Genomic DNA, 22,394 nt, shown 5'->3' on the forward strand with positions numbered 1-22,394 from the left:
GGTTCAGCATCAGACTCTTGGTTTTGGCTCAGGTCATGATCTCCAGGTTTAGTGAGTTTGTGCCCAGCATCAGGCTCTGCACTGGTAGCATGGAGCCTGCTTGGGATTCTGTCTCTCCTTCTCTCTCTGCCCCTCCCCTGCTAGTGCTGTCTCAGTCTCTCTCTAAATAAATAACCTTAAAAATATATACAAACCAATACAAAACTATTCTAAAATCTATGCCTTTCTTTTCATATTAAAGAATTGTGATTACATTCTTCAAAATTGAAAATGAAGTTATTAAGAGTTTACTGGATTCAGAGTCATCAGTTAGACATGTCCCCCAAAGTAGAGACACTCACCTTCACATTTCTGAGTAGTTTCACTCTGCTTGTGGCCAGCAGGGCATTTGCATTCAAAGGAGCCCACTGTATTGATGCAGTTTCCTCCCTGGCATATCCCAGGAATAGCCTGGCATTCATCAACATCTGCAGGAAGAAAGGACTGTGAACACAGACACCACTAATTTTCACAATATCTATGTATATTTCTTTAATGTACAGAAAAAGTTGAGTTGTTTTCAAGAGAATGCCGTAAGGGGAACTGGGCCCCCTTTGTATGCGTATGTTTTAATTTATATAAATCATGTTATAAATCTCATTTTGGTTCTTGGTATCTTCTTTTGGAATTTTATTTTGAAAATCCATCCTTGTTGTATATGGACAACCAATCTTGCTTAGATTTGCTGCGGAACACCTCTGAATGTGTTCGCTCTCCTGGAGACGGGTACATGGTACACCTCCAAATTTTCACCACCTTAGCGCATGATACAACGCAAGTCCCTACCATGTCTCTTTACTGAGTTGAGTACAGACTGTGAAGACTTAAAAAGACTCTTCATCCCTTTGTTGTCAACCCAGGGCAGAATTACTAAATCACAGAGTATACATACTTACAATATAAATACAATGCTCGACAGTCAGAATGGCTTCATACCACCAATAATCTAAACACCTATGAGTAGTTCACACACTTCCGTTGTCCATGAGGGTACTTGGGTTTTCTCTTCCCTGCTAACACATGATATAAATATCCAATATCTTAATTATTGTTAGTCTAATAATTATAAAAGGATATTAATTTAACCTTTCACTTCTTAACTGTTCATTTCTATGCATGTTAGCTTTTAGATTTCTTCATATGGAAGTTCTCTCTTTGTACCCTTTAAACATTGTTATGTTGAATTTGTCATATTCTTGGTGTTTATTTTCAAGTTTTTATTTAAACACCATTAGTTAACATACAGTATAAGATTAGTTTCAGGTGTAGAATTATATCACCACGCAGTACTCATCACTAATGTCTTCCTTAATTGCCATCAACTATTTAAAATCAGTAATCACATGAAATTTAAATGGCATTAGCAATTCAATTAAAGGCTGACACTGCCCTATTGAATTTTTAAAAAGATGTAATTTTACACTACTTATGACAAATCCAGCTTAAAAAGTAAATGGTTGAAAAGATGTATCATACTCAATCAAAAGATGCTCAGGTGGCTAAGTTAATATTATACAAAGTATTGAACAGAACAAGAATTATTACCAGGGATATAGATGGTAATTTTTCATAATGACAAAGGGGTCAACTCATTAAGAGGACATAATAATGCACACTATATAGGGGTGCCTGGATGGCTCAGTTGGTTAGTGTCCAACTCTTGATTTTGGCTCAGGTCAAGGTCTCAGGGTTTGTGAGTCTGAGCTTCATGTCAGCCTCTGGGATTCTTTCTACCTCTCTCTCTGCATCCCCCCCCGGAAATAAAAAATAAAACATATAAAAAATAATTTACATTACGTATATACACTGCTTATAAAATGTTAAGCACCCAGAACAAAAAGTGACAGAACTGAAAATAGAAACAGACAAACTCCCAATTATGTTTAGACACTTCTACATTTTTTAATAACTAATAGAAATGCTGAAAATCAGCAAGGTTACATAAGACTGAACTATACTTTCAAACAACTTGTCCTAGTTCATGTTTATCGAGCATCCCACCCAACTTCAGCAGAGTATGTGTTGTTTTTAAGTACACATGGAATATTTATCAAAACAGACTATATTCTGAGCCTATGTAAAGAGACTCATTGAATATAAACAAATTAAAATCATACATAGTATTTCTCTAAACACCACAGGGTTAAACTAGAAGTTAATAACAGAAAACATCTGGAATACACTCAAATATTTGAAATTTAAGTAAAATATTCTGAAATAATCCATGGTTCAAAGAAGAAATCACATGGAAGCTGAAAATACGGCATATCAAAATTTGTGGGATGAATGCAACTAAAAGTGGTGCTAAGAGATAAATATGAAGCATTAAAATGCTTATTTTACCAAAAGAGCAAAGTCTTAAAATTGGTTACCTGAGTTCTTACATTAAGACATTTTAAAAAAGAAGAGCAAATTAAACCTAAAGTAGACAGAAGGAAGAAAATAATGACAGAACAACTGTCAAACAACAGAGATAATCAGTAACTCTAAAACCTAGCCCTCTGGAAATACATGTAAAAGTGACAGATCTGTCCAGACTGAACAAGAAAAAGGTATGGGGAAATGAAAGATCAATATTAAAGAATAAAAGTGGGCACATCAATATAAATTCTATAGAGATCAAAAGGGTCAAAGGAAATAGAATGAACAACTCTGTAGGAATAATTCAGCAATTCAGATAAAGTGTACAAATTCCTTGAAAGAGAGCTACCAAGGCTCACTCAAGAACAGATCGTCTGAACAGACCTATATCTACTCAAGTTAATTTAATTCATACTTTAAAATCTTTGCATAAATAAAACTTCAGGCCTAGGTGCCTCTACTGTTGAATCCTTTCAAATACTTAAGGAAGAAACAATACCAGCTGTACAAAAATTCTTACAGAATAGAGAAGAGGGGACAATGACCTACCCATTTTATTGGACTAACATCACCCTGACCCCAAAGGTACACAAATACGTTACAAGAAAGAAAACAACAGAATAATATATTTTTGGAATAGGCACACAAAAATTCTTAGCAAGGCAACTTTAGAAATATATTAAAAAGTTAATACATCATGACAAAGTGAGGTGAATGCCAGGAATTTAAGGTTGCTTCAACCTTCAAACATCAATCAATATAATTTATTATATTAACATGTTGACTAAGGAAGAGAAAACACATGATCAAGTCATAATGTGACAAAAGCAAGGGACAAAATTCAACACTCATTTTTTTTAATATATAGAGAGAATGCAAGTGGGGAAGAGGGGGGACAGGGAGAGAGGGAGAGAGACAGAAAATCTTAAGCAGACTCCACGGGGATCATGCATGACCTGAGCCGTAATCAAGGGCCCGTTGTCCAACCCACTAAGCCACCCAGGTGCCCCTTTAAAATCTCAGTAAACCAGGAATACAAGTCTGTACAACAAAATATGGCTAACACACTACAGAGCATTGATAAAACTCTTTTGATTTGGAGTTTTTTAATCTGTCATATTACATTCATGTACATTCCCCTTAATTTCTTTCTCTGTGAAAGGCAACAATTTCTAATTCAGTACAGTGTAATGAGAAATGAAATGTATTGAATATATTAAAAATACATGAAATTATATAAACTTAAGCAAATTTATATTACCTATTAAAATCTATAGGCTAACATATTTATTAATCTATCTTTAATTTTAAAATATGGTATGCTCATGTAATAACCTTAAAGTTGTAGAAAAATAGAAAGTTAAAGAGATACCACTGATAGAAGTTAGCAGTCTGTTCTTTGAGACTTTTATTCACAAACACATTTAGAGCATTAGCCTGTTCATATAAGAAGAATAAGATCACACTTGTTCTGTATCTTGCTTTATTTTCATTAAAAATATTTTATGGATAGAACTGTAAATCAGTATACCTTGATTTGGCCTATTAGTTTTTGGTAAGACCACAACTTTGATGTATCTTAGGACATGTAAACTACAGAATTTAAGCCTACAAAGGAGCTTAGCATCCTTATTATTTCTTCCTCACTTATCTGTCTATAAAAAGTTACAAGTCCAATGTTTTTGAAACTATTGAAATTAAAGTAGATTTTGTTGTCTTATTAAAAGACATCTGATCCAAACAGAAAACTAGAAAGAAATATGTAACAAGAAATTTATTTATTGAACTGTTTAATTCAGAACATTTCAAACCACATTATTTTTAAAATGTACTACATTTCCACCCTCATTACAGTGTGGTATAAAACATCCCTAGAAACCTCTTTTCCTGGCAGATAAATCAGAGAAAGAATATCATGATATAAGCTGAAAAATGAGGCCAAACCTATAAATCCCTTAATACTATTCATAAAATCTTTGACTACATATTTAGTGGATTCAGTAATTTTTCAAAGGAAAAAGCAAACCAACATTACAGTGCTTATTCTGTAATTGCCTATAAAGTATTTTCCTAGAAGGAAAAATGAAACCTTTGTTTTTGAAGTATCCTAGACTACGCAGCCATACAGAATTAATTTCTTGTGGACAGAAAAAGTTAATTATTAAAATGAAAAAGAAAATTGTGAAGAAATCTTATAGAAATAATCAACTTGATCCTAGAAACATACACAAGTACTCTCTATACAAAGAAGCAGGCCTCAGACCTTTAAACTATGCAAGCCTTTCTTTCCACAGCTTCCAAGTGCTAACATATGCAACTACTCATGTCTGATTAGTTTCCACTGTAGCTGTTATAAAGAGGTGTTCCTTCCTTCAGTTTAAGCACAAACTATTTCTTAAAATGTTGAACAACTTCAAATAACATGTGAGGATTTCAGAGAATAAAATTAAATCTTTTTTCTCAAGTTTTTATTTAAATTCCAATTAGTTAACATATGGCATAATATTAGTTTCAGGTTTAGAATTTAGATAAATCTTTTGAAACTTAAAAAACCATTCAGTGCTATGCCTATTAAGGTTATAAATAATCTAACAAGGTAATAGTAATTCTAGTTTATGAACTCATTTATTCTGTAACTTCTTTAAATAAACTTGCCCTAAAAGATTAAACTGAATTTATTATATAAATATTTGATGGCATATTATTTTTAGTTCACATTAAAATATGGAAAAATAAATGCACTGGTACAGGTATATAAAAATGGTTCGTTTAATTTATATCTGTGGGAACTAAGGACCAATTGCTCTTACTATACCTTTAATAGCACATGTTTTTCTAACTTTGCTTGTCACTAAATGAGACCCATTTTTTAAATTTAAGTTCTTATTCCTATACTCCATAGATATTCACACATTACTTGTATTTCTGCAAAAATGAATGCCGGCCATTAAGAATAGCAACTGAAGAATAGATGTGTCTGTACCTGGAATATGAGAAATACGGAGTATTTTGGCAATCATTCAACACAGTTTGAATCAGCCAGAATACCTATTCATGTATTCACAAAAATTCAAATGCTCAATAAGTGATCATCCTAACAAGCAAATATTAGTAAGTTACTCCCTGTAGAACTCTGAACTTTGAATAAAAAGAACAGAGCATGCTTCTCTGTCTAAATCTTCCTCATCTCAACAAACGTAATCATCCTTTATCCTGATGTCAAAGTCAGAGATGCAGGACATACATTCACCATCTCCCTCCCACTTGTCCTACTTGATTCCATCAGTACCAAGTGCTTCCTTCCCAAATACGCCTCCAGTCTTCCCTCTGTCTCTATTCTGGTCTCACCCTCTGTCATGTATCACCTGTACCGCTGCAGCAACCTTCTATCTGGTTTTTTTTTGCATCCACACTGGTCCCTCTATATATACTCCATAGAAACACTCAAGTAATTTCATTTACATATAAACAAATCAACAGAGGTCATCACCTCACAAGTCTGCAGACACTGCCATACTATTTTCTGGTCTATGAGTTGCTCTAGAGAAGTCCAAGACCAGTTGGGGTACTTCCTTTGAAAAAATACTTGCTTATTCTATCTTATTAGGCCAAGGGGTTCCATTTATCTTCTATTTTTATTGAGGGTTTTTGCCTTCCAGTCTACAGACTGATAGCCTTTCTGTATTTTAGAAAATTCTTCTGTTTCATCTCTAAGATTTATTTTTCAGTTCCTTTTCTCAGCTTTTACTCTGACTTCATCGAGTATCAGATTCTTTATAATCATTGCTTATTTATTGTTCTTGACATTATGATTTGTGAATTTGTTAACCTTAACCTTGTCATCAATTTTTTTTCAGTTTTATGTATGTAAATTTATCTAAGTATTTCTTTCCATTAGGCAAACTTTCAAATCCCTCTTCAGTTTCTTTTCTGGGTACTACTAACCCACTTTTTTTTTTTTTTTTTTTTTTTTCCTGATTGTCTTTACTGAACTCTTATAACTCTATTTTGAGCACCTTTTAATAGAAGGCCCATATTGCTTCTCATTTCCTTAGGCTAAGAAAGAAGGATATAAATGTTGTGTTTATTTGGGTAATTCTTCCTTGAATCATGTTCACCTCCCTTTTTCTTATGTTTTTTCTACTTTTTTTTCAGTTTTTACATGTAGGTACTCATCTTTCAATGGGGCTATTTCCTACTGAAATAAGAATGGGGATGGGGGCACCTAGGTGGCTCAGTCAGTTAAGCACCTGACTTCAGCTCAGGTCATGATCTCATGTTTCGTGAATTCGAGCCCCACGGTGGGCTCTGTGCTGACAGCTCAGAGCCTGGAGACTGCCTCAGTTTCTGTATCTCCCTCCATCTCTCTCTGCCCCTCCCCCTCTCATGCTCCGTCTCTGTCTCTCAAAACTAAATAAACATTAAAAATTTAAAAAAAAAAAGAATGGGAAGAACCCAAGAAAATATTAGTTGGTTTGAAAGATAGTTCTGTAGGAAATATTTCCTGATATCTACTCACCAAACTCTCCCCCACTTTTTTTGCCTTGGTATTAATTTTTCAACTTTCAGGTGGGGGTGTGACACCTCCCCCAACTCTGCTCTTTCAGACACAGACTCTCCAAGAGACTCATTGGTGGTTCCCACTTCCTCTCTCTCCTTCTTTCTCCTCCTCCTCCTCAGGGACTGCTCCTGGGCGGAGGGTACTAGAGATGGCTTGTCTCCAAAGACTCTTGTTCCCCTATTTCTTTGTTACTCTGAGGGCCTTCAGTAGATCTCGCACTCACACACAGTGTCCGCCTCTCTAAGAGGACAGCCACAACCTCTGAAGAGCCTTTCAGAATGCTGATGCACTAAGTGCTCACAAGACTCTTCCTGTCTCAGTGACTTCCCGGCAGCTACATGTGGTGTTCATCGCTGCTTTCAACTGGGGGTAGTAGAATTTTATTTTAGAAGATCTTGTTTTGGACTATAGGTTTTCTTGTTAGTTTTTGAGTTAGGAGGACTTTAACTCCTAACTTTAAAAAAGTTATCTTTTTTAAATAAGAGTTACGATGAGCACCGGGTACTGTATGAAAGTGCTGAATCACACACCTGAAACTAATATGACACTGTATGTTAACTAACTGGAATTTACATACAAGCTCTAAAAACAAAGAGTAAGTGCATGGGAATGGGCCTGTTCTTAATGAAACTACACTGTGTGTAATTTGTCTTTCAAGTAACATCATCTGTCATTAAGATATAAGTCTTTGCAAATGTATGTGTAAAATCACAAGGGAATAGCTGAAAGCTTATCTCATTGAAACTAAACTGTCTAGGGGCACCTGCGTGGCTCAGTTGGTTAAGCGTCCAACTTCAGCTCAGGTCATGATCTCACAGTTTGTGGGTTCAAGCCCTGTGTCAGGCTCTGTGCTGACAGCTCAGAGTCTGGAGCCTGCTTTGGATTCTGTGTCTCCCTCTCTCTGCCCCTTCCCTGCTCACGCTCCATCTCTTTCACAAAAATAAATAAACGTTAGGAAAAAAAAAAAAAAGAAACTACACTGTCTGTAAACCGTCATTCAAGTCACATCTTCTTTTGTTAAGATACATGTTTATAAAGGTATGTGTCGAAGTATGCAGGAATAGCCCTGAGCTTAACTCATTGAAGCTTCGCTGTATACAATGTGTCTTTCAGGTAACATCCTCTTTCAGTAAGATATAATACACAACACACACACATACCCCCACATACACCATTAAAAAAAAGTTTCTACAATTATGTTTTAAGTAAATTTTATGGATTGTACAGGAATGGCTTGTCTTCACACAGTTTGAACAAAAGTTAAACTTTATAATGGTCTGGTTAAGTAGCTCAATGTAGACAGCCCAGATAAATTTGTCTTTAATAGTTTATAGTAATCAAATGAACCAAATCTCTATGTTGTGCTATCTAGAAGGCCTTGAAGTAACTTTTTACTGTGGGCACCTTCTTCTCAAACTACCATGCCTGCTTGGGTTCAGGTGAAGTTCAATTTTTCTACAGTTTTCATGTGCATCCTGAGTAAAAGAATTATTTCTGAACAATTGAAAAGAACACGCATCAGCATTTGTTCTGTGTGTACTGATCTAGGGTCTGTACTGCTGGGTTTTTTTGTTTTGTTTTTTTATTTTTTTAATGTTTTATTTATTTCTGAGAGAGAGAGAGAGAGAGAGCAGGGGAGGGTCAGAGAGAGAGGGAGACACAGAATCTGAAGCAGGCTCCAGACTCTGAGCTAGCTGTCAGCACAGAGCCCGACACAGGGCTCGAACCCACAGACTGTGAGATCATGACCTGAGCCGAAGCCGGACACCCAACCGACTGAGCCACCCAGGTGCCCCTGCTGTTTCGTTATTCAAGTCTTTGTCTTGTGTGCTAACTGGGTCCCGACTCCGTCATGTATGTTTGATATCTCACGCCTCTCATGTCGCATGGACAGAACAGAGGCTCAACGTCAGTCTGATACTCTTGTCCAGGACAGAGCAAAAGACAGAATTTAAGGAGGAGATTTCTCCTGCTCTATTTTTAGTTTGGGAAATGGATGGAATAGTTTAAAAGGCTAATTCCTAAAAACCAAATAACAAATTAGCAACAATGCAAATTTGAGTATATTTCTTAAAATTATAAATGTACCCTGTTCATTTGAAAATCTAAAAGACTCAAAATCAAGGATGAAAATTCAATGAAATATCCATTTAATTAGAGTAGATTCATAAAGACTGTAAAGATTAAAAGAGAATAAGAAACTATAAGAAAATAATATGACAGATGTAGGTGGCAGTTTTTGATATATTTAAAATTTGTATATATTCTTGGAAAAGGGCTTAATGTCATTTTTTAAGCAAATTCATTTGTTTTATGATAGCTTAAATGTTAAGGTCTGTATTAGTTAACTTTGGGTATTAATAAAAAGAAGAAAGCACAAGACTTGGGTATAAGAGGAGAACACAAATGGCTCTCAACCCGCGACGACTCACAAATCGTTATGACAGAGCACGTAGCACCTTAGGAATATGCACGCCTCTGACACTGTTTACTTAAGTCCACAAAGTCACATGGTAACAGCTAAAAAAATTTTTTAAGTGTACTGGTCTCTTCACAGCTTAATTTTCTTTCAGTATCATCTTAGTTTTCATTTAAGTACCAACTTAATTTAAGTATCATCATAAAAACAGATTTATAATGGATATAATTTATAATGGATCTTACACTCTAGTTAGGGGAGAGTTAAAGCAACAACGACAATAAATAACCAAGTATATCAGAAAGTGATAGGTGCTGCAGAATAAACAAAAAGTATTACCCTAGTAAATCTAGTTGATATTATTCCAGTAGATCTATATAGTATTTTCTCTTTAATAGGAATCCATATACATTTCATGGAAGTCTACATCTACATCTGAACTATATGACGAACAGTTTATCATATGAACTGTTAATATATGAACAGAATATTATATTATCATATCTCATGTCCTCTGAAGCCACAGATAAGACAATTCACTAACTTCATCAACTACAGAATAACATTATGTTTAGAACTTTAGAAATGTCCCATATTTAAAAATGACCCATATTTTAGGACCAATATTAACTATTTGCAGTCAACAACTATGCATCTGTAATTTGTTTTTAACTCCAGAAAAATTTTCAAATATCCTATCAAAAAGATAGCTACTATTTTAAAAAGTATGACATGTACATATCTTGTTTTATCACATTATTTTTTTCATGCTGTGTATCTTCCAAATCAACTTGGCAATGTATTTGGGAAACAGTCTAGGAATTTAAAGGGAAAATGAAATCACATGTAAGATAGAGTCTTAAAATAGCCCAAACTGAGGATTAGTATTTAACAGAGAACCTTCTGACTATGCCATGATTTTGAAATAAAGCAGAACTTTTTAAACTTGCTTTTCCAGATATTTTAACCATGTGGCAAGTTTCATTTTGCTCCAGCTGCTGTATTTGTCCATTATATTTTTAGGCAAATGGAACTGAAAACTTATCTTCACTGCATAAACAAAATCAAACAAATAAGCTTTCAGACATTACTAAATCCCAAAGGATATTTTGGAAATCTGAGATCAGATCACACATTTTAATAACTGTGTTCAGAAAAACTAGGCCTCTCTGACAAAATACATAGGCTTAAAAAAAAAAAAAAAAAAAAAGCCCAAGTACAGATAAAGATGAGAGTGAGTAATTGGGATGTTTTGGTTGAAGTTAAGAGTTTTTCCCAACTTAGACTATTTTCATGAAATGCGGTTTTGGGAACTATGTTAATCTTAATCCCATTTACTAATTCAAAAGATAGTTACTGAGTATCTACCACATGTTAGGCACTCTTCCAGATGCCTCAGAGACATTAATGAATAAAACAGATTTATGACCTAATGGATCTTACACTCTAGCTGGGGGAGAGTAAAAGCAATGAAGACAATAAACAAGCAAGTATATCGGAGAGTGCAATGTGCAAATGAATAAACAGAAACTATTATGTTAGTAAATCTAGTATTAATCTAGTAGATTTATATAGTATTTTCTACTTAACAGTAATCCATATAAATTATATAAATTTAATGGCAATTTATATCTAATCTAGGAAATCTATATAGTATGGTAAATACTATATAGTATATTTTCTATAGAAAATACAGCTGCTTTATCTGAAACTCTATACAATAAGACTGGAAGTCATATCAAAGATACAGAATTGTATTATCCATAGAAAACAAGGGCTTAAAAATAACGTTTCCACAGTTTCCATATTAGGTCTGACCTGTGGTAAGTATAGAGACAAAACAGGGGGCGCCTGTGTGGCTCCTCACTTAAGCATCCAACTTTGGCTCAGGTCATGATCTCACGCTTGTGAGTTCAAGCCCCGCATCAGGCTCTGTGCTGATAGCCAGCTCAGAGCCTGGAGCCTGCTTCAGATTCTGTGTCTCCTCTCTCTCTGACCCTCCCCTGCTCTCCTCTGTTTCTCTCTCTCTCTCTCTCAAAAATGAATAAGCATTTTTTTTTAATTAAAAAAATAAAAGACCCAAAACACTAACAGCGGACACTGCTTTTATATGCAATTCAGGAAAAAGTGGCTAATCCATTGAGTTGCCAGTTCATCCCTTGGGGACCCCTATAGTTGTGATTAGAAGAGTTCTGAAAGAGACCAGTTTTTCACATTAACTTTTATGAAACTACAATACTATCCCAAATCTTTAGAGGCCACTGTCAGCGACATGTTTATAGCAAATTATGCAGAGCGCCTAAATGATTATTGTTCAGTGAACTAAAGGTACAGGCAGGCTTCCCAAACTACAATTCTCACTTGGGTTTGGGGATACCGGACTGGCTTTCCCCAATACGTCATGTACAGGCGTTGGGCATGTAACATCTGTGCCTGTGACGCTGGTCATTAACATCAGTTTGAAAGACTTCAGGAATCTAACCTTGTATATGATTTCATTATAACAAATAAACCCAGCTCCTCATGTCTCATATATGAGTAATATCATTTCTCTGAATAAAAGTCATTTTCCATTTTCCTGTGATCTTTCTGCCAGTTGAGAACTCATTACAGAGCTATTTCCAAACTCTAAAAATGGGTTTAATATACATATGATATCAGAGAAGTGGCAAAAAAACAAAAACAAAAGGGTAAGAAGTGTGTTGGCTGAAAATTAATTAAAATAGTTATCCAGTACCAACGTAATAATCTTTGGCTACTTGGGTTGGAGTCTACTGTTGTAGCATCCTCAGGGCCCCAGTCTAGCCCTAACATAGAAAATATTTACCACGATGTGGCAGGGGAAGACTGCCTGGGGACCAGATTGTAACCACCTTGAATTATAAACTCTTAACTGCATTCACTGACAGGGATCACACTTGGCCTCTAAAGATACTATTCTCCCTATTACCTAAACCCAGATTCCAATATCTTGATTGAGAATACAAGGAAGACTGTTTTTCCAGGGTATTTATGTGGGTATACTTTGAGGGGTTGTAAAAAGGAGCATTTAGTGTCAACTGGATGAAGACATGGGCATGGTTTCTCTGACTATATGAGATATTTTAATCTGTTTTTTTTTATTTTCCCCAATTTTTCATATTATCTCCTCTCTTCTCCATTTATGTCAAGAGTTGAAAAATAATGATCCATTAGGTGGCTGACAAAAAGTCATCTCTAGTCAGGCTTGCTGATGACACCCCTCTTGGGAATGGGGGGAGGTTGAAGGGCATTAGGTATTAGTAGCAGATGGAGCGTTGGGAGTGCAGTAAAAGGAGATGCACATGGGGGCCTGGGCAAACAAGCAGTGAACTCACCTTGGCAAGCTCCGGTGCGGATGTTGGGGATAAAGCCCCGTCGGCAGGGCTGAGGCTGGGCAGGACACATCTCACAGGGGTGGCCCCAGGCCCGTCCAATGGTGGCACAGCATAGGGTCTTGGTGCAGACGATGCCTGTCAGCTGCCCTTGGCACATCTGGTTGTTGACCTGAGTGAAACAAGGGCCTGTCCTGTAATCTGGAATGTGAAAGAAGATGGAAAGACAGGTTTTATGACCATACGTGAATCTTACACCAGTAGCTCCAAATACATAAAACAGAGGCTATTACTTCTGACTCAAGTGTCTAAAGACAAAAGCCTGGAAAGTTTCATTTTGAAAATTCCTAATTTTTCAATCATGAGGAGTGCATTAGGAGACTTCAATGTATCTTACACTAGACACCGTAAACGGGTAACTCAAGGGCTGTGTCTGGGCCACAGATGTGCTTTCTTGGCCTGCATAACGCTCTGAAAGAATTTAAATTACTAGCCAACATTTTTAAATTGGGAAATTTCACATGAAATTTCTATTTCTGGCTTTTCTTGAAAAGTTGGAAGATCTGGCCATGCTAGGCCTGCCGTGCTACATGGCAGTGGGAGAGTGAAGTGTGTCCTTCTTCAGGACAGTGAGCTCCAGCCACTCCTTATCCTGATACTCTTCACTCACTGACATTCTTCACCTGCACGCTGATGGCACCTGCTTTAATGACTCCTTTTCACCTTGCAAAGATTTACTTTCCTGACTGGGTGGACATGAGGTCGGAATATCAGAAGAGAATCAATAATGACACATCCTTACATATCAGAGACATATTTGAACAGTCTGGCTTTTCTATAAACATTAAGTTCTAACAATTTGATGTTTGTTTCCATGTCAGGCTGTTTAGTTTATGTGCAGTTCAGCTAAGAACACTGTACTAATAAGGCAAATAGTCATGGATTCTTTCTAGGTAAGTTAATATATACAACCTCTGTTCTCTAAATGATGACTATACCGTTGTTTAGCTCTGTTATGATCATGATAAAAGCATTAGCAAATGCATGCCACAGATCATTTCCCGGCAGATTTCTATGCATATTAAGGACGACCAATTGGGACTGCTGCATCTCAAGGTGTGGCCCATGGACCAGCAACATGTACACCACACGGGAGGTGGTTAGACATGTGGACTCAGGCCCCAGCCTCGATTCACTGAACTCGAATCTACATGTCCACAAAACACTCAGGAGATTCAGCTACATCTTCAAGTTTAAGAAACACTGATCTAGACTACAGGCAACTTGAAAGCAAGGCATTCTAACTCTACCCCACTTTCTTTTATAATTCACCTCAAGGAACATTTTAGATGAAGAGTATTTACTCTTTTAAGCGAAACTGAATCATTAACCAAACAGTTTTTAATTTGAGGGCTGCTGTTGCTCTTTGCAGAGACACAGGAAATCAGAGAAAAGTGAGTTCCTGAAGACTAATGAAATAATTCACATTTGTTATAAAATTACAACAGAAATATGTGAAAAAAGGTTTTTTCCCTCCTTTCACAGAGACTGTATGAATACAGCTTATTAACTCTTGGGAATGTAAGATAATATTCAGGATTTCCTGATAAACCCTCATGCAAATGACATAATTCATGTGAAGGGGAAAGTCTGAACAAGTTTACTTCAGACTTCCAAGAACAAAACAATCTCACATTCAAAGGAAGAAGAGTCAATAATCTTGTTAAGATTTTTATGAAAAATGTACTGGAAAAAAAGCAAACTTGGATATGACTTAAGATTCAAAATGCTAAGCTAGAAAAACTGTGATATCATCTGAATGCTATCATATGACAAACAAATATGACTTAAAACCACATAAAACTTCTATTTTTTAACAAAGATTAAGGCTTTCTCATAGACAGGAAAAGCATATTTTTAAAGTTTAATATAAAGAAAAAATCTAAAATAGGTAACTTTCTTTGCAAGCTGGATTAACACTCTGTTACTCTGCAGCCGAACTTCAACAAAAATAGCTCATTTTAATCCCTTACATAAGAACAACAGATGTCCTGGCTGCAAATCAGATTTTTGAAAAAGACAATCGTTGCAGTATACGTGTGGCTATGTCAACCTTATAAAAAAGCGCACTTCCCACACCGCAAATTGCCAGGTTGTAAATTTTTTAAACCTATCTATTGTCCTTCATACAACACATTATTTTGCCATTTTAAATTAAATACTAGACACAATAAATTAAATCAAGTTCTGAACCAGTGGGGAAAAGTCTATTTTTCACAAAGGATATAGAACACATTTTTCTGTAGCTTCTTGCTCTCATATACCTGTGTTGACATTCTGTATACTTTTAGGATTCCCAGAGAGAAGCCTGAATACCCTCTCTCTTAATCCCATCCTTAAGCACAGCATATTGTCAGGAAATTCATTCCTTCTTCTAACTAAAACACCTTCTTTTAAAAAATTTTTTTCTGAATGTTTATTCCTTTTGAGGAAGAGAGAGACAGAGCATAAGCAGGGAAGGGGCAGAGAGAGAGGGAGACACAGAATCCAAAGCAGGCTCCAGGCTCTGAGCTGTCAGCACAGAGCCTGATGCAGGGCTCCAAGTCACAGAGTGTGAGATCATGACCTGAGCTGAAGTCAGACGCTCAACCGATCAAGTCACCCAAGCGCCCCTAACTACAACACCTTCTTAAAATTATGTCCTCTCAGCCTGGTCTTTTTGGAAAAGAAGAGTATCTGGACAAGGAGAGCTGTTTATCCTCTGAAATGACCTTTCATGTTGAAGGCTCTAACGAAGCTAACCCCAGATCTCCCCTCCTGGGAAAAGAGCCTACCATAACTTATTTCTTTTGCCTACCCAGTATTTACCACCTTAAAAACTATGCAGAACTATTTTTGTATGGGACTACATTTTGCTTCCTGGTTGGCAACTGATTAGTTTAAAACTTAAAATTACTGAGGCACCTGGGTGGCTCAGTTGGTTGAGTGTCCGACTCTGGATTTTGGCGCAGGTCATGATATCACAGTTCGGGAGATCTAGCCCTGTGTTGGGCTCTGTGCTAACAATGCAGAGCCTGCATGGGGCTCTCTCTCTCTGCTACTCCCCTTCTCTTACTCTCTCTCTCAAAATAAATAAATAAATATTAAAAAAAATAAATTTTAGGGGCACCTGGGTGGCTCAGTCGGTTAAACGTCCAACTTCAGCTCAGGTCATGATCTCACGGTTTGTGGGTTCAAGCCCTGCGTCGGACTCTGTGCTGACAGCTAGCTCAGAGCCTGGAGCCTGCTTCAGATTCTGTGTCTTCCTCTCTCTCTGACCCTCCCCTGCTCATGCTGTCTCTAACTCTCTCTCTTAAAAATAATTAAAACATGGTTTGCCTCCCTCCCTCTCCCTCACTATTTTTCCCCTTCTTCTCCTACATGGTCCTCCGTTAAGTTCCTCTTATCCTCCTATACATGCAAACATATGGTATCTGTCCTTCTGTGCCTGACTTATTTCGCTCAGCATAACACCCTCAAGGTCCATCCACGTTGCTACACATGGCCAGATTTCATTCTTTCTCATTGCCATGTAATATTCCATTGTATAGATAAACCATCTCTTCTTGATCCATTTGTCAGTTGGTGGACACTTAGGCTCTTTCCGACAAACTGAGGGCTGATGCGGGTGGGGGAGAGGGGAAGGGGGGTGATGGGCATGGAGGAGGGCACTTGTGGGGATGAGCACTGGGTGTTATATGGAAACCAACTTGACAATAAACTATTTAATAAATAAATAAATAAACCATTAAAATAAATATGTAAATAAATTTTAAAATTACCATGTTACCTAATTATTCAAGGATTACTAACTTGTAAAATATGAACAAATATTATCTCTTGAAAAGGGATATAGAGTTCTTGCTCAGATTAAGTAAAACATTCTGTCCCAAACTTGGCTACCATTTTCACTGCAGTCAAAGAGTTCTAAAAAGAATTTTTTTTAAGATTTTTTTTAACATTTTTTTTTTTTTATTTTTGAGAGACAAAGAGACAGAGTATGAGCAAGGAAGGCAAAGAGAGAAGGAGTCACAGAATCCAAAGCAAGCTCCAGGCTCTGAGCTGTCAGCACAGAGCCCGATGCAGGGCTCGAACTCACGAACTGCGAGATCATGACCTGAGCCGAAGTTGGCCGCTTAACCAACTGAGCCACCCAGGCATCCCTAAAAGAATTTAATGTTACTGACTATGCATTTTTGTCATCAAGTTTTCACCAGGGGCTAACTATTACTGTATACCACATTACCCATTCATAGTCAGGGACATCCACACAGTGCATTAACAAAGATTAAAAGGAAAGAACTGCTTAGCACTTAAGGTGTGCTGGAGCCAGTGGGTTAGAAGCAGGTATTTTCCTCATTACTGTATGACCAAGAAAATGCTTTTAAAAATTAGCTTGTGAAACACAAATACTGCTTTTTTGATTTTCTTACATCTAAGTACTATACAGCATCTTTACTTATTTTTTTTCCCAAATTTCACTTTTATTCACATTAAGCAACTGATGCAATGAGAAACTTCATCAAAAACTGGCTGCTCACTTTTTTTTTTTCAAACAACTTCATTAAGGTTTCATGCATGTAACATAAATTCACCTACCTTAAATGTACAAATCAGTAACTTTTAGTAAATTTATTGAATTGTGCAGCCATCAGTAAAATCTGATTTTAGAATATTTGCACTGCCCCAAAAGATGCCTTTATGCCCATTTCCAGTCTCAGTCAACCACAGTCCTGTCACTATAAATTTGGTTCTTCTGGACAATTCACCTCAGTGGAATCATAGAATATGTGGTCTTTTCTGCCTGTCTTCTTTCACTTAGCATGATGTTCTTGAGGGACATCTATGAGATAGTATGGTTCCTAGCGTTTCGATCCCTTTTTTATTGCTGAATAGCATTCCACTATATGGATATACCACATCTGCTAACCAATCAGTTATCTGCTCGGTTGTATGGTGAATTTATGTTTAACCTCTTAAGAAGCTGCCAAAATATTTTCCCAAAATAGTTTCACCCTTTAATATTCCTATTAGTAATAAATGAGGGTTCTAATTCCTCCACATCCTTGCTAATATTCTCTATCTTCTATCTTATGATAGCCTATGTTACCATTCTACTAGAAATAAGTACAAATGAATATATTTGAGAATTTTGATATAATTTCACAAGTCTTCTTAAGATGCTAACCAGTGTTAGATAACCAAATTGAGCAGTATTGTACAAACAACTAGACAACCTTTGAAGAGGTCTCCAGAAGGTAAAAACAGAAAGAATCAGGTCTGGTGAAGGATCTGGAATTGAGGGAGAAGGATTTTTTGTTGCTGTCATTTAGTTTTTTTGCTTATTTTTCCATTTTATATTTGTGCTTTGTTTTATGGAAGAGAAACATTTCTGAAAGCCATTGGGAAAGACCCAGTTGAAAGGGAGGACTTATGATTACCAAAGAGAATAATAATTTCTAGTATAAGATCCCTGAGGAGTCAGCCTGATGGTGACACCAGAATGTGTGAAGGGGTTATCCTTAAGAGAAGGAAAGCACTTCTCTTGTAGCTTGAAAAAAAAGGGCAGGATGCACAGAGATGTAGGCATATTTATAGAGTCAAGGGAAAAGCAACAATGTCCTTTCCCACACCTTCTATTTTCTTTGTGAAACAGGAGGTGGGGGTCAGCTGGGGACTCAGATATTTGGGGTTGAGATATAGTGCAGCCACCAGGAAAGGGAAGTTGACGTGAGAACCCAGCAGGCTCCCAGGTGACAGCCGGGGTCCCAGGGTTTCTCTATAGCAGATGCACAGGATGTCCTGATATAGGGACAAATCTGCCTATCTGGGACCTTCCCCAGCATCCTTACGCAGCTGAGGGGCTCACTCAGAAGCTGGGTTCATAAGGATTAGGGTTTTGTCTCTCAGATATGAAAAAAAATCAGAATAACAAAGGAGGTGAGGGTATTGGTACACATACTTTACAATAACAAACCATGAGATCTGTGCTAGATGAAACAGGAAATGGGAAAAAGGAGGACTAATAAATTAAACAGAAAAAAGCAGGAAGATCAATGGACTAGGTGTCTCCATGAGGCTTCACATGAAGGGAAAATAGTCAGGGTGACAACAACACACCAGCTGCCTGTGTGGCTATAGTATCATTCACTTAACTGCCAGGAGAATGCAGCAGCGCTGCACACTGCACACTTTGGGGAAGATACCGCACATATCGTAAATGTCACCCCCTGGAGTTGTGTGACCGATGGCCCTCTTAGAGACCTTCCTACTGTAACTCCTAGTTCAACAACAGCATAAGATGTCCAGAATTCCATCAGTTCCCACTTCAGAATACAAAAAATTGTACGATCCTAGAAACTATATGAAAATATGTGGGAGTTCCCATCAAGTTGCACATTATTTAGAGTTAGGCAAGAAGGCATTTCCACTCTCAGGAACCAAAGTAATGCAATGTGTGGTCAAGTGGTCACACTCTGTGGGAGTTACAGACATGAAAGAGTATAACTAAGAAGCATGGACTGTGCGTAACTGGTCTAACGATCATGGCTGTGGGACTATCTCCTTTCAGTAATGAAGTTTCTGACACAGCAATTATAAATAGTGTTTTTAGTGCACCCTATTAATTGAGAACCTAGTCACTGCACCAGCTAAAATCTTTGATAGTAAATACAACTGGAACATGCAGGAAAGGCAACTCCACAGCTTATAGGGGATGATACAGCAGTTTCCTTAGTTTCAATAAAACCTGTCCTGAATGTCTGCAGATACAGACTTCATGCTCATCAAATATTCAGACTTAAATAAACTCAAGCAACTGAGATGATAATGGATTTCCTGGAGGGAAAGGCATCCATCAGCCTCAGAAAATTTTAGAATTAAATACAGAAATGTTTAAGAAAATCAAAGCCATTCAATTAATATTTTTGCTTTATGGACTCTGTCCAAAAATTACATACCTGTAATGTTTAACAGCTTTTGTCTCAGACCATCAGACTGCCTTGTAACCACAACGTAAAGTAATGAAGTGACTTATTTAGAATGACGTTTTTTAAATCACAGAGAGAGACAGAGCATGAGCGGGGGAGGGGCAGAGAGAGAGGATGACACAAAATCCGAAGCAGGTTCCAGGTTCTGGGCTGTCACCACAGAGACTGATGTGAGGCTCGAACTCACAAACCACGAGATCATGACCTGAATGAAAGTCAGACGCTTAATCCACTGATCCACCAGATGTCCCCTAGAATGACGGTTTTTTAAACTTAAAATGTGCCTATGCTTATATACAGGATTGGATCATTTTAAGTGAACTTAAGTGAACTTATAAGTCTACATTTATATAATATATATTTATATATTAACATATTTATATTATAATTTTATACCTTACATTAAAAATTTATAAGTGTGAGTATTTATACATTTACTNTACATTATAAATTTATAAGTGTGAGTATTTATACATTTACTTTTTAATTAGCTTTATAAGAGTTACTTGAGTGCTTGCAAAGGTTTTTAATTTTAAGTTGCACAATTGAAATACTTAAAATTATGTGCATTTAATATAAAAAAGCAGTTTAACAGATACGGAGGTGTTTCATTAACTATGTATTACACTGGAACCAAATATTATTTAAAGGCCTTTTAAAGTGATGACTAAAAACTGCTCGATTTATTAATAGATTAGAGATATTTGTAAGTTGGACTTAAAGGTTCAAGGAATATACCCTAAGGAGCTGAAAGCGAGGACTTGAAGAAGTATCTGTGCATGCAGGTTCACAGCAGCATTAATCACAAGAGCCAAAAGGTGGATGCAACCCAAGTGTCCATAACAGATGACAAACAAACAAAACACACCCTATAGAATACCATTCAGACCTAAAAAAGTAGGGAATTCTGACACATTCTCCAGGACAGATGAACCCTGTGGACAGTATTCTGAGTGAAATAAGCCAGTGACAAAATGAAAACTATGTTGTGATTTCGCTTACATGAGGTACCTAGAGTAATCACATTCACAGGGGCAGAAAATAGAATGGTGGCTGTAAAAGGCTAGAGGGAGAGGGGAGTACGGAGTTTATGTTTAGTAGGAATAGAGTTTCAGTTTTGCAAGATGACAAGAGTTCAATGGATGGACAATGATCACCACTGTTGTATAACAATGTGAAGGTACTAAGAGCATTGAACTGTAGTCTTAAAAATGGTTACGATGGTGGGGCACCTGGGGGGCACAGCTGGTTTAGCATCTGACTTCAGCTCAGATCATGATCACACACTTCATGAGTTTGAGCCCCACATCAGGCTCTGTGCTGACAACTCAGAGCCTGGAACCTGCTTCGCATTCTGTGTCTCCCTCTCTCTCTGCACCTCTCTCGTGTGTGTGCGCTCTCTCTCTCTCTCTCTTTCTAAGATAAATAAACATTAAAAAAATTAAAACATGATTATGATGGTAAATTTCATGTTATCTGTATTTTACCACAGTTAAAAATATTTAATTTTTATTTTTTAAATGTTTATTTTTGAGAGAGGGAGAGACAGAGTGCAAATCGGGGAAGGGCAGAGAGAGAGGGAGACAGAACCCGAAACAGGCTTCAGGCTCTGAGGTGTCAGCACAGAGCCCGATGTGGGGCTTGAACTCAAGAACCGTGAGATCATGACCTGAGCTCAAGTCAGACAATTAACTGACTGAGCCATCCAGGCACCCCAAAAAATAGATTTTTAAAAAGCTCAAGGAGCAATCAGGTTTTTAATAGTATATTTACATAAATCAAACCTGAGGTTTTAAGACCAAAATAAACTGCCTTTTTCATATACTGAGTCACCACTGAGGGCACTGAAACATCCCTCCCTTGTAACCCTGATCACCTGCCTTGTGATGGAAACGTGTGTTGTCACAACTCATCAGAGTGCACACAGTGCTGCATGGGTATTCTTCAACACGTTTACTGACTACGTGCTTGGGCTCTCGGTAGGCTCAAGTCCTAGCACTAGAAATGCTGGGTCGAATGTCCACTTTGAAAAATATCCAACATACTCAGAGCTGCTCCCTAAGACAGACTGATTCTCACACACTGCCTGACACAGAGTAGAGGCAACTGGTATGATTTTTACTTGTTTAAAGGAAGAAATATGGTATCTTGTTGTTCTTGAATTATGAACTGATTGTCCCAATTTTTTGGCAAGAAACAGAAGAAAATTAACTCTGGCAGGCACTTTATATTATAAAACCCATTCTATAAGTTATCTTTCAATTCTGAAGGGCTAAGAAAGTATTTTTGCCATTATTATAGAGGAAAAAATTCAAAGTCAGAATTAAGATCCACATGGAGAATGAAAGACTTAGAAAAAAGTGAAGGAGAGATTGAGCTTAAAGACCCACCTCCCTCCAGAGCTGTGCCGTCCATGCCGCGTTCATCAAACCCGAGACACGGATCATCGCATCCACAGCCTCTGGTAGTTTTGCCTACTCTTAACAGACCAAAGCCCTTCACCATGTTAATGACTACTGTCACAATCCCCCAAATGCCTTCGGCCTCCCCCAGGTATGATCTCCCCGCTCCCAAATATTCCACGAACCTAGTCTTGCTTTGCTTCCGGTTTCTCCCAAAGATGAATCTCTTAG

At 37.1% G+C, this 22,394-nt stretch overlaps 1 protein-coding gene across 1 annotated transcript in view; it reads right to left on the minus strand.

The window, feature by feature from the left end:
• FBN2 (fibrillin 2) overlaps nt 1–22,394 on the minus strand; it is a 255,390-nt gene that overhangs the window by 171,286 nt on the left and 61,710 nt on the right. Inside the window, exons 5-6 of the mRNA XM_077768864.1 lie at nt 12,737–12,934; nt 342–467 (exon numbers count right to left, since the gene is read on the minus strand). Of these exons, the coding sequence (XP_077624990.1) occupies nt 342–467; nt 12,737–12,934 (324 nt within the window). The remainder of the gene's footprint in view (nt 1–341; nt 468–12,736; nt 12,935–22,394) is intronic.

Source organism: Crocuta crocuta, unplaced genomic scaffold (genome assembly GCF_008692635.1).
Source record: "Crocuta crocuta isolate KB4526 unplaced genomic scaffold, BGI_CrCroc_1.0 scaffold64, whole genome shotgun sequence".
NCBI classification, from domain to species: Eukaryota; Metazoa; Chordata; class Mammalia; order Carnivora; family Hyaenidae; genus Crocuta; species Crocuta crocuta.